This window comes from Haliaeetus albicilla, chromosome Z (genome assembly GCF_947461875.1).
Source record: "Haliaeetus albicilla chromosome Z, bHalAlb1.1, whole genome shotgun sequence".
NCBI lineage: Eukaryota > Metazoa > Chordata > Aves > Accipitriformes > Accipitridae > Haliaeetus > Haliaeetus albicilla.
This window is the reverse complement of record NC_091516.1, coordinates 8,335,454-8,349,315: the sequence shown is the minus strand read 5'-3', so window position 1 is coordinate 8,349,315 and position 13,862 is coordinate 8,335,454. Positions and strand designations below refer to the sequence as shown.

General features: G+C 37.2%; 1 protein-coding gene across 5 annotated transcripts in view; it reads left to right on the top strand.

Annotated features, from left to right (window-relative positions):
• Window positions 1-13,862, top strand: part of PDE4D (phosphodiesterase 4D) — a 648,147-nt gene that overhangs the window by 537,050 nt on the left and 97,235 nt on the right. For all 5 annotated transcript variants that reach the window (XM_069776687.1, XM_069776690.1, XM_069776688.1 and 2 more), the window contains 3 exons: window positions 1,103-1,139; window positions 6,096-6,169; window positions 7,415-7,464. In XM_069776687.1, the coding sequence (XP_069632788.1) occupies window positions 1,103-1,139; window positions 6,096-6,169; window positions 7,415-7,464 (161 nt within the window). The remainder of the gene's footprint in view (window positions 1-1,102; window positions 1,140-6,095; window positions 6,170-7,414; window positions 7,465-13,862) is intronic.

The window sequence follows — 13,862 nt, the reverse complement described above, 5'->3', positions numbered from 1 at the left end:
TTAGGTTTTTACAATACCTGCAAAAACATTACTGTCTTGTGGACAGTATATAAATCGTAAGAACGATGTTGAAGCAACTCAAACGCAAATCATATTTCTCTATTTATCAGAAAGAAATCTGATTAGATTTTCATGGATTTGAAATCCATTGTTAAATACTCATAGTTTATGCTTAAACTTAAATAACATTAAAGTAGCACCAAAGCAATGGTAATTTCTGCTGAAAGCTGCAACTTGTAACTCATCACAACAAATTCACTGCAAGAAAATACAGGAGAATTAAAAATGGAGTCATATTGGATTTTTGTATTTGGAAAATTTCTTTCTATCTTGATTGCTGCCATATACTACATATGATAACTGAAAACTCCCAAGTTTGCCCTCTGCCTGTTGTCCTCTGGAGAGGACTGACTCCATATCCTCAGTGCTACAGATGCTACTCTTAAGCTTAACAGCCCTTCAGCCTACTTGTATGTACAAGACTATATTTTTTGGAAGCGGCTTCAAGTGGCAGCTTTCGGTGCTGAAGCAAAGGAACCCCTCATTCCCTTCCTGCCTCTTCCCTTACAGTGCGTCATCCCAGCACCTTGCCCATACATCACCCCATGGTGTGGGTGAGGTTGCCACAGCAACACCACACTCTCAGTAACACCCCCTATAGCTACAGAAGTGTGAGTCAGTTTAAAAGTTTTATAGGTTTTTATTTGTCTGCAATGTGCTACACAGCCATCTGCAGTTACTTGCCCATCCAGTGCTCACAAACTTGCTGGTAACCCTTAGTGGGGTGGCTTTTGGTATTTTCAGCTCCATCCTTTGGGATGAAATCTCGGCAGATCAGTCCTGGGTGGTCGGTCACCTGCCCAACCCGCAGTGCAGAAACCAGCTGGTTCATCAGCCATCCCAAAGACATGCCAAGCAGCTAGGCAATAACTAAGTTCAAATTTACTTTTCAAAGAATGTGTAAAGCAGCAGTAGTGAGTAACTGCAGAAGAATAAAATTGGAGTTACCTACAGTGCATTGTAAAACCTGATTTTCTTTCTGTTAAAGCAGTGAGATAAGTTTTCAATAATACCTAACTTACAACTCTGCTCATTTTTTCAGACATGGAGATGACTTGATTGTGACACCATTTGCTCAGGTAGGCACAATTTTGCCCTATTTCTCACGCAATCTTACAGTTAAAAGGCCAAATGGCCAAACCAGTTGTTTTCAGTTGTTAATATTATATAAGATATGTTTGCTTCAAACAGGAAAAAGCCATCTAAACGAGGAAGTCATAAACCTCCCATATCCTGTTATACCTCTTTTTTAATGCTTTTGATTATCTGAAAAGTTGAAGTACAATAACACGATAAACACCTTTGATCTCTTTTCAAATACTGTAGCAAACAGTCATGATGAAGACAAATCTGTGCTCTCTGTTATTCTCCTGCTTTTTGTAGTTACAATTTCTCCTTTTGAACAATTTTTATGCATTCAGTACAAGGCAATTTTTAGATGTGAGATAAGTTTTACCCAGAATACTTATACTCCTTTACAAAACCATCTCTATTTTATTTTTCCATTCAGATTCTGGTTTATAAAACATCAGCACAAAACTCTATATAATTTAGATTGAAACTCCACAATTTTTAGCAAAACAGCTGTCTTATCATGTATGACAAGTTAACACTGATGTTCCTTGAACTCATGATGATAGGTTTTACCCTGTAATAGATAGGAATGAAAATTAATTCAGTGTAAGTACAGGGGGGGAAATAAATCTGGAAGTCATACGTGATTGAAGGTGAATGGAAAAAGAAATGTTGAGTCACAAAGCAGTCTCAAATAAGAATAAGGTGTCCAGCTTCAGTCTGAATATGCAGGTTGCTTTGGTCTAATGATAAGCTGTTAAAACAGTTAATAATTCATTTAATAGGTTATCATATATTTCATTATATTGTAAACAGATACAGTGTTTATAAGACACTGGCTGATCAAGTCCTTAATATGAACAATACCTTCATCTTTTATTAGCAGAGAAAAGATTAAGCCAGGGCCTTTTCTAAGAATACTTTAAGGTCTCTCAAATGGTAAATATACTTCAACAATAATGGAAGAGAAGAAATTACAGGAAAAACAAGGGAGAAAAAATGTAAAACCACTTCTGGTTTTAGTTCCTCAGGAAACATAAAACCCCTAACTCTTGGGCACAGAAAAAATACAAATTGTATGCTAGTCAAGCAATCCAATAATATTTACTATATTGAATTCATGTTCATTGTCATCTGAATTTTTATTACAAATTATGCTACATAGAAAGGACAAGTTATATTATGCCTAGAAAAACGGCAAATATTACACCCCATTTATGGACATTTTTTCCTGGGACAAAACACCCTATTTGTTTTAAGGGCAGTTTCGTATTCTTGTTGGCATTGAGGGATGTGCTTCAGCAATTGAACCAGGAGTAGATGAATGTTATTGATGCTTGCGCCAAGGTGCTGTAATTGATTACTTGAGAGCTTTTAGTATTTCAGTGCAAAACCCTGCTAGCAGTGGTTTAAATCAACCTGTTTTCATTTGCATTGAACAGGAGAAAGAGCACTCACAGGGTGTTATCACATGTCACATTCCCCAACACAGGGGGAATTGAGATGCAGTTGAGAGAGCGTGCCTAATAGAGGGGAAGTGACATCTGATTGGACTCAGGAAGAACGTAGCCCTTATCTGAAAGTTATTTGAATATGCAAATCCCATCTCCCAGTGGGGCCTGCTCACAGACTGCATCTGCAGCTAAGCCCAGGGCCCATTCCTCTGAGTTATGTTAGCAATATCAGGACCTCACTCAGGACTTCAGAAATTGCATCCCATGTGCCAGTACAATGTCTACTCATCGTACAAACTACCCTTTCAATATCTTCCTGGAGCAGTATTTCATCATGTAGATGCATTTTTGTGTTGCAAACAGCAAAAGCACCGTTTTAATCCATTCGGGGCTTCCTGGTAGCAGTAGATCATGGCACGTGGAACACATGTTCCAGTTATTGCAAACCATCCGTATTTTCTTCAATTGATCAGGAAGCTTGTTTCATCTGATCATGAGCCACCTGGTGGTAATAGTTCCAGTTTTAGCATTTCAGTTGCTATTCAGCACATCACCATGGTAGTGCAGCTGCATTTCTTAACTGGAGGCAGGGTGGCACACTGTGTACCCCACATAGAATCTGGACCCAGGACAAGATAATTTACTATTTTTACTAGAATGGAATTCTGTAAGCTAAAATTAAAAAATTTATCACGAGCATATTATTAGTTGCACTCCTCTATATTGTAATACACAGCAACTGTTGTAATTTAGTTATTTGTAGAATTTTGCTTTTCAAGAGAAAATCATTTGAATGATTTGAAATTTAAGGGAAAATTCTGTAGGTTTTGTATCATCAAAAAAGTTTAATTTTTTAATTCACTTGCAACTGTTTGTATACAACTTGATTTTGAAAATAGTATTATTTACTTAGGGATTAAACCCAAAGAGGTTCACAGATGACTGGTTGCTTTTTGCTCACAAATCTAACTCTAGAAACTTTAAGCACAATTGGAACCTCTGTGGACAGAGAAACTGTCACTTAAGCAAATTATAATGAAAAACTGAAATAGTATTTTATGTACTTATACTATAATAGACTTATAAATATTAATACCTTTGTACAATAAGTCAAGTTGTTTAGGTCCACTGTAGCCAGTGGCCAAAGTTTTTGTTGTCGCTTTTACATTCATTGCTATGTATGTGGGACACCTTGCACTTGCAGAAAGTGACAAAAAATGTGCATGTGTGCTAAAGCAGCTGGGGTGCTGGGCAGGGATTGGACATTTCATCCCTGGACCTACAAAACAGTTATCTCACCTGCCAGAAGAACAAATAGAAGGACATACAAACCAAACAGTCAAGTCTCTGCTTTCTGAAAAAGGAGAGATTGATAATATCTCAGACAGTGGAGAAATCTGGTCAATGTGCATAGTGGTGGGCACAGTAGAGAGACTCCCTCGCAGCTCTTCAGGGACCCGAGTGTAGGTCCAGCAAGGCTCATTAGCCTCCACTCGTAACTGGCCCTGAGCAACCTTGCAGCTCTGCACACTTCTTTCTGCTGCACCCCAGGTGCTAAATGTCCTGTTATTTCAGATCCAATACGTACCTCAGCTAGGTTCATGTTTTCACATGGCATCGTGCCTAGCCTACTAACCTTTCTGAAACTCAGCCCTGTGCTGCTGGTACAGTCATGTCTTGCACTCCAGCAGAGGCAGAGCTAGTAAGCATGGCTGTACCTGAGATCACTCACCAAGGAGTCACTTAGCTACCTTTGTACGTGCTCCCAATTCTCAGTGCACCTGAATATACAGCCAATTTGAGTCCAGCAGGGCTTATTGAGTAGAAACATTTTTTTCATGGCCTGAGACATCTCTGGGAGCCACATAGATATGCTTCTTTGATAATACTAGCATATACAATCTGTCTCAGCATCCTGGCACACATAAACTGAACCCAGGCAGATCAACTGAAGAGAATTGAAAATGGACTGCAGTCACTGAAGTGTCTTACCTTAATAGGCCCAACTTTTTTCCATTTATGCTTTCCTTCTCTTCCCACCTTCAACTCATCCTTTCCTTTTACAATATTTTCATACTTCAGCAGTTTTTCTTTGTATTGCATGTATTCATTTTTGAACTTTTGAACTCCAAGATCTTCTTTCCCTTTCTGCTTGGTTTATGCCTGATTTCCCTCTGCATATATCCAACATCCAAATACAACATTTGTTAGTGTCACTGTACCCTGGGCATGCAAATTTGATGGCATATGTAATTATTTTTATTCCATGCTGAATGTAAAATATGTGAGTTTGCGTCCTGATCTTTGGAAAGGAAAACATAATTAAATTAATACTGTCTAATTAGGCAACAAATGTATTTTTATTATCTTAGCTCATTTGGGAATTACCTACAATAGCTAGAGCACTGCCAGTCATTATTATCTCCAGAGTATTTTCTGTCTGTTACAAGCTTTCACTAAATCCTTCTTTTCTTTTCAGCCTCCTACCCCGCTTCCTACCTCATGTATAAATTTAAGGGGCTATGAAAAGAGGGTTGTATCCTCCTTGACTCAGACCTCTGGAACCCATATCCCCTTTCCCACCTTTGTAACTCCTAGGACAGGTTCACCAGGGAACCAGCCCAGTCTGTGCTGAGAAATAACAATGGGCAACTCCTGCAAAGACACACCAGTGATTAGTGTTGCTCTTTCCTCCTCTTCCCAGTCTGGTTCCAAACAACTTGTGGTTCCTCCCTGACATCAGCTGAACTGCCTCTCCCTAGTCAGAGAGGTGCATCTTATTATCTTTACATGGTACAAATTTGCTGCATTTATCCAACTGCCCTCAGAAGAAAGTGCCTATGCCATTTATAATAAGAAGACACTCTGCTACTGCCTCCACTATCTGCTGTCTTGCATGAAATTAAGTCCAGAAAGAAAGAAGTTCATTTATGTCATCTTTCCCAATGTGCAAACCTTGTAAGAGCCTGCAGACATTTCCCACCTGCTTAGGTGATACCTTCCTCTTACTCTGGCCTTCTGCACAAAGTCCCGAAATGTGCCCTTTAAGGGACTCAATTCTATTTTTCCTGGCAGTCTAGACAATCTCATTCCCTTTGTCCTTTGAGGTTTGTGGGGGCTGAACTGCAAATGGAAGATTCTGTAATCGTTTCTTATGCATGAAGTCTTACACTTGAATAGGCTATTATCTTCCAATCACGAATGCTTTTATGCTCATTTTAAAGAACTAAGAAGTATTCTGTGAAAAACTTTCCTCCTCTTCAAGTAAGTCTGCCTTTAAACAAATAATGAGTCATTTATGAGGAAAAACAAGAAATCAACTATTGCCCTTGTATTACAGACATGTTATTGTTAAATAATGGTCAAAGGCTTCAGACAAACCAACCCTGGAAACCTTTTACAGTTGTTTTGCAATGTCCTTTCCTTTTTCTTTCAGCACAGTGGAATGGGGATAAATCAGGCTCACCTGTGCAGAAATTTAGACTGAAACCATTTTGTCTGTTCCAGGTGCTGGCCAGCCTGCGTACTGTACGGAATAACTTTGCTGCATTAACCAATTTACAAGATCGGGCACCCAGCAAGTGAGTGTCAATTTTTGGCCACTGAACTTTTTGCAGTGATACTTTTTAAATGTAAACTAAGAATAACAATTAGACATTACAGATTTCGGTCTGTGCCACCAAATCTGCATAAAATGTGGATGAGTAATGAGTTTATTAATCCCTTAAAGATGCTATACTTGATAGCTGAGACGACAGCCTCCTTGCCTACTAATTGCTCTTGCATTGCTTGCATAAATATATCCATGCATAGACTTGGAGTGGGTTTTGTGCAATTTACATGATTTTCAATAAATTAGTCATATGTCAAAGATCATTCAAAGATGATCATTCAGGCAGAGTCTGAGTCTTGCAAATGAACCAAAGTGAGCAGACAGCAACACTCATTGTGAGCTACTTGCATGATCTGAACCTAGAACTTTGCCTAACTCATTCAAGATAATGACATCCCACTTATCGACAGTAGTTCATGATTATAAATGAGACATTATAAATATGGTCTTTCTCCAACCGTGTTGCAGCGTCACAGTTAACATTAATGTTAGTTACACTGGCAAATTTTGTGGTGGCGTCATTTCCCTCACCCAAAATGTGCGTCTCTAGAACTTAGAAGTAATTAGCATTCCAAAGACAGCTGCCTACCATTGCGTATGCAGCGACTGACACTAAAAGATATGTCCAGCCCCCTTGGTTGGAATATGCAGACCCTGTGTGGCCCCTGCTTGCAGTCATCCACACATCCCTACACAGCTGTGTCAGTCCACCAACTTCTAGCTTTCATCAATGGGCAAAGCAGTCCACTGAGCTGTTTGCCCTAAAGATTATTGTGAAAGGTATATGCAAAACAGTGTGTGGAATGTATATGCAAAATAAGGGAGTGAAAAATAATAATAATAAAAAAAAGTATTTCAAGTCAGAGAACATAGGAAGTGCAAGCCATGTTAGAATAATGGTAACTATGTATATAAATTAAACTTTGAGCTAGGTATAAGCTCTAGGTATGATTAGGCAGGTTTTTAATGAACTTGTAAATTCCTAAAATATTCCTTTTTTGGAGTTCTCAATCTGCAGAGAGGTTTCAGGGTCAGTTGTGAATTCCCTTCTACACTAGAAAGAAGTATCTGTTCTAGATGAACTTTTTCTTTGGCAATGCCAGGGTATTCCAGTCCCAAATAATTTCCCAAGGAAATGTATTTTCTATTATATTGTTCAAGTCATCCTTGAGTTTATCAGGCTTATACCTTTTATTCCTTTTTTTTTAAACAGACGATCACCAATGTGTAATCAACCATCTATTAACAAAGCAACTATAACAGGTAAGAAGAATTAATATGACTAAAATTCCTCTGTGAAACCATCATGGGTTTCTAAATTTAATCCTTATTTATAAAAATGTCTCATTGAAAACTGCCTTTTATAATAATAACCTTGTATTCTTTCATATCCTTATATCTGTCTTATTGAAGAGGATGAGTCATGTGTTGACTCAAACTGTCGACTTTCGGTGTTGTATCATATTAGCTTTCTGATTTCTGTCCTCTTATCCTGGTTTTAATTTGAGTTTTTTCCCTAATTGTTTTTTCCCCCCTCTATATACCAGTGTGTGACCATGTCATGTTTACCTTCGTTAGTAACATTTTGCAATAAAATGTAGTAGAATGAACTGGTACGAGGAATGCATCAATGTTTCTTTTGAGACAGGGAGTTCTGTAGTTTTACTGAGGCAAAGTCTTCACATTACAAGCCCTTAGGTAATGAGGACAAATTTTCAAAACCAGCTTTTCTGATTTAGGATGGTAAATTCTATTTCTATAACATTTGTAGGTGTGTAAGAGAAAAATAATTCCTTTGTAAAAGACACTATTATTTCTAAAGAAACATTAACCTGAAAACAGGACTGGCACTGTAAGTTACGTGAACACTTTTGAAAATTTTACCCTGCGGCACTTTTGGTTATTATTATTATTATGGCAACTTTGTCGTGGACATCTTTATGGGAACACACTTTATTTGACCTCATATTTTTTACATCATATTAATCCGTGTGTTCTTACACTGTGTAATTTTCCAGGTAGTTGCATTCTCTATGGTGTGTTGGCAGAGTGAAAGAGCATTTGCCTTGCCTCTTGATGAAAGTATACAGACACTTACTAAACAGCAATTTATCATTTAAACCAAAAACTTAATGTTTCCAGAATTTTCAAAATAGCTTCAGTCTTTTTTAATTGTATAATAGATTTGTAAGTCAAGGAAGAAATGGTACTTCAGCTCTTTTGAGAAGTGTGGCTTTGTCATGTTCAATAGTTTCTGTCTTTAGGCCCTGGAATGTGTTAACATTGTTAGTTTTTTACATCTAGCCTCACACAATATGCATATTGACTCTAAAAAACCCAATCTTGGCAGTTCTGTACAATTTTACTCTCCTAGGAATTCATCACATAATCTGACCATTTGTGTGTAGGGCTCATATGGGAACAGAGGTTAAATCTTTGAATCTATTCTTTAAACAGGAAAGCATCCTTAGTTAAGAATGTTCTGCCATCATACTTAAATTCATGGTAATTAAATAAATAGGAAGGGGAGACAGGTAAATGCTTACATCAGTTATAAACCTTTGTTAATATATTCCTTTAAGGGGCAATTTTGGGCATTGGTGAGCCTACCTTACGTGTTCTCCCACAGTTGTTTGCCTGAGGTCAACTTTTTTCCACCAGGAGAAGCTGCTCAGACAGCAGGATCCAAGACACACTCTGCTGGAAGATGCTGTTGCTCTTTTTAAATTCCCCCTCAGATCTGAAGGTTTGCATTCAGTTAATCTTCAGAATGCACTCTACATGTCAGAAGCAATAAATCATCTGAAGTTTTAATGTTTAGAAGGAAGGTGGTGCAGTCAGTGCTGTAATTAATCTAGAAAATGCTTCTGTGCCAAGAAATGTAAAGGAAGCAAGAGAAGGCAAAGAATAGTAAGGATAATTTAATCTAATTTAGTTTAACCTGATTTCTCAGAGATGCTGCTGGAATTGCTGTGCCCAAATTATGCATTGAAGTGGGTGAGCTGGAGCCTGTGCGCATTGGATATAAGTGGCTAAAAGACTTTAATGATACAGGAAAGATATTAACCCACTATAAAGCATGAAAATGGCTACAATTCATTTTGACTGTTGAATGGAGATTGAGGCTAGATACTATTTTGCCTGAACAGGTTTGCCTGTTCTTAGTCATAGACTGGTTTTGATATTTCCATAGCAACAAATTTCATGGCATAAGCACAGAAGTATGTATAGGTGCTTTCTTGGAGCATAAAAAATCCTAGTAAAACATGTTGCACTACAGCACTATGCCAAGAAAGAAAATACATTACAAACACTTTGTCTGCTCTTCACAGAATGATTGAAAACCCCATCAGATGCTACTAAGTTTTTGAATTCTTCTGGGGAATGTTTGAAATGTAGCTTGTGCAGATCCTTCCCGCTGAGAAATCCTCCTGGTTGTGCTGTTCTCAGAGTTCACGTCATGGAATATCCAGAACAATACACCCGACAGGTAGAGCCCCATCCCATCATCCTGATGGCTCAGCTAGCAATCTCAGCAAGAACTGATCACCGGTGTAACAAACTAGGTGACTGGAAGGCACAGTATCACTAAACTATGTCAGTGCTAAACCAGAAAGAGTTTAAGAGTTTAAGTAAATGCTCCACTTAAGATGGAGCATTTATGTTGCTAAGCTTCCTGGAAGAATTGTCTTTGGGAAGACTTCGACTGAAGAATGGGACGATCACAGAAAGCAAAAGTTTAGCAAAAGGGAACTACTGCAGAAGATACGGGAAAATGACAAAGGAAAGATAAAAAGGAATTTGGTAAAGCCAATTGACTAAAATAGCAATAGCAAAATTCTCCCATTTACTATTTTAAGCATTCACCCTGAGGCATAAATGTGGGAGAAAATGCATTAGCAAAAAAATAAGAAACTGTGGAATTGAGAAGCAGCACAGGAATCAAATGTTCAGATTCTCAGAAGCAACAGCAACCATGGTGGCCTTAAAATTTGCAGTAAATTTTCAATGTAAACATGTAGAAGTTGATGATCAAAATATGATCTGTTCTATTCAATACATCCACATGAATCCCTTTTGGAAACTGTGTTGGAAGAAGCTAATGAACATCAATGGCATACTGGATCTTCAGTATGAGCCAAGTATGCTATAGCATGCTGGATGTTCCTTTTGCAGACAAATTAGGGGGTAGGAGGTGGGAGCTTTTCATGTAACAACAGACTTCTTAGATGGCAGTTTTCTTACTTGCTTTAGATATCTAGGATGTAGATACCTATTATATCTATAGTCAGTGTGAATAAGCAGACGTGCAAACTGACTTACGTTAGATGTCTTCTTTAAAGGGAGATGAATTGCTCCCTGGAAGTGCCATCTCTGTCCCATGACTGAGACCAGCCTGTTTGCTGTACAGTGCTTCCATGCGTGGTGTTCTGTGCTTCAACCAGAAGAGGGGTTCCTCTCACTATGAGTCACGTTTTCCAGGCAGCGACGTGAATGGTGTTTCACTTCAAGTTGATAGTAATTCTCTTAACACAACCAGTATATTATAAATAAAGTTTCATTTTCAAAAAAATGAAACTAGCTGTGACTCAAGGATTGAGCTTGGAAGTTTTAATTTTTGACTGATAAAAAAGTGACCAAGCATTAGATATATTTTGATTACTACAGTTCTAATATCTGCATTTCTAAATCAGAATAATTTGAATTAGGAAGGAACCATATAAGGTCTTCCTTGATATGTTTCAGATTTAAAACAGATAGGACATCTCACAATTTCTCTGTCCATTAATGACAATTTGCAAACTCAGTCTGGTACCTGCTTTTATGTGCAAAGATTTTGCATGCAGAAGGAGGTAAATTTATCCAAAAGAATGAGTTTCCAAGCCTCCGAATACTACAACTACTGATTAACTGGCAAGTCTTAGTTAACCTGAAACCACAGACACAGGGTCTGATTCGTATATATGCATATATTAGATAGACATAGTATCTAATTCATAGTAATAGCTTTAAAGTAGAGTTAAATTTAGATTACATAAGTGGCCCTTTACATTACAAATACAGTGCCAAAGGACCCGTAAGTGAAGACTTGTATATGTAACAAAAAGGTAATTTAATTTAATCATAAAATAAATCATAATTGCAAAATTGCACTTTTTAGAAGTTGTTTACAATTTTGCACCAAAAGCTAACCCAAACCTATTTCATCAGAGAGAGGAAAATATATGGAATTTTTCAATAACAAGCTACATTTCATTTATTAAAATGTAGGAAGCACGTGGCTTAGTGTCAGGAAAACCCCTTAAGATTTTGTTATGTATACAAAAAACACAGCGATAGAGAAATACACTATTTGCAAAGATTATGAGGTTATATATCTAACTGAAATAATTTGCTACTCCGTGATTTCATTGCTTCTTATTGGACTTGAATTACACTCTTTACATGCATCTTAAATCCAGCAGAAATCAATATCCTGCTAATTAAATGGAATTTCTTACATGTTTTTCATGGGCTTTGTCCAACACTTTTTATGATTTGTTTTGATGAGCTTCAGGTTTCCCGACTAAGTTTATGTTTGTGAAATGGGATCTGCCAGCCTTTTGCTAGACATTTTATTTTATTAATTAAAAGTATAATCAATCATTATTTAATAATTAAATATTAATTAAAGATTACCCTCCTCTCTTTCAGTAGGGCACACTTAAACAAATATCACAATGGTAAGCTAAACATCTATATTCATACAGACTAAACCCTTTCTAAATACAAGCAGCTGGACATAACAAGAAAAAACAAAAGTTACAGATGAAAATCAGTAGGTCATATCTTATGGCATTGGGAATAATGGATTATTTTGAGTGTGTAGATCTCTATGTACGTGTATCTCTCACTCATACCAGTTCTGTAACTGAAAGATTTTACTGAATAATAGGATGGAATTAAAATAGAATAAATTCTTGTTCAATAAGAAGTAACATTCTTGATATACTTTAAACTGTTCAAAAGTCCAGAAAGCAAAGTGTTACATACCCTGCTGACTCTTTCAGGGCCTGACCGGGCTGTACAGTGTATCACTGCATGGAGATGTCCCCAATAATCGAAATGCCTTTTATTCTTTCCTGTGTCTGGGATTCTGCCAGAGCACAGCAGAGGATAAAGTAAACACGAGAACATGAGTGGACAGAAAAAAGCACAAATGCATGCCTTACAGAGGTTAATTCCTGCAATCTGCGGTAATAGCCACTAGGTTGGGAGTGGGTACATGAGATTGAGGGGATCATAATGTCTGTGAAAACAGAGGCTTAAAAATAAAGAATATTTCAGGTTTTTAACAAAAGAAAACTCGTAATACAATATCAGTGTCACATTTTAAAGTGCTAATGACCTTAGATTTCATACCCAGATTTAGGCACATGTACAAAACATGCCCTATTGAAGACATAATTGCAGTATATGTACCACTCCTCTACATTTAGTAAGCAGGATTACATTTATAATGAGAACTTCCCCCTCTTACTTAATTTACCCACTGAATATATTTTTATCTTATTACAGAAAAGTACTTCTATGGTAAACTGCACTGCCAAACTTTTGGCAGAGTCAAGGTAAAATGTTCTGAAACCTTCATTCAAGTTCATTGAGTAAAGGGTGCTTTCCTGAAACTGTGGAGAAACCTGAGACCCTGGTTTTGAAGCGCGATGTTTTTGATAAAATGGCCTTTGTTCTTTGTGCAGTATGTTGAATTGTATGTAAATGTTCTCTTCTTTGTAGTTTTGCTTATATCCATACACCTATGGATATTTTGAATTATTTAACTCACCTCAGGCAATTATTTTAATTTCAGGGTAAATACCACAGACACTTACATTTTCAAGTGTGAATGCGATTTGTAGCATTTTCATGTCTTTCAGTCTGTGGTAAATACCATCTATTATTTGAGAAATTAGCAGATGTCTATCCACAGACTCGTGGCAGGTTAACAGTATACATCACCAGTGGTTGAATTCAAGCATTACAAGTGCTTTATATGCACAAAAGTCACTGGCACACACATGCCAGTCCACCTCAGTTTACTTCCTAGGGGAATATGTTCAATACTTGCATTTACAACCAGAATTCTTACTAACACTCAGTTAAATGTGTCCTTTCAACTTCTGTGAACGCTTTTGAAATTCCCTGTTTATGTGAACTATGTGAAGACAGCCACATTCATTACAACTCTTTTCTCAGATAGACCAAAAATTAGCACATTGTGTTATCTGGTGTGGATTTTATGCTATGTGAAGAGTAATAGAACAAGAGAGAGGAACTGACAAACTGAAAGAACACTATGTGGAAGGTTACATACCTATATTAAGCTGTTCATATTAAGGGAGTCCTGAAAATGTGTTTTTTGGAAGATAACCATAGCACATATACATGTAAGTGCTATTTGTCCCTCTCAATTTATGATTTTGTTACTTTATCCAACTCAACTCCTGCCTTTAAAAACAAAAGACCTCTTCCAAACTCACATCCCAGGCCTAATATTCTATTTTAAATCAAATTGAAGAACTTGACACAAAAAAACATTGTAGAAGTCAGAGTTGACTTATTTATCCTGTTTTCTTGCATGGCTACTCATTTAATTATCATCTATGCAATGCTATTGCTCTTCC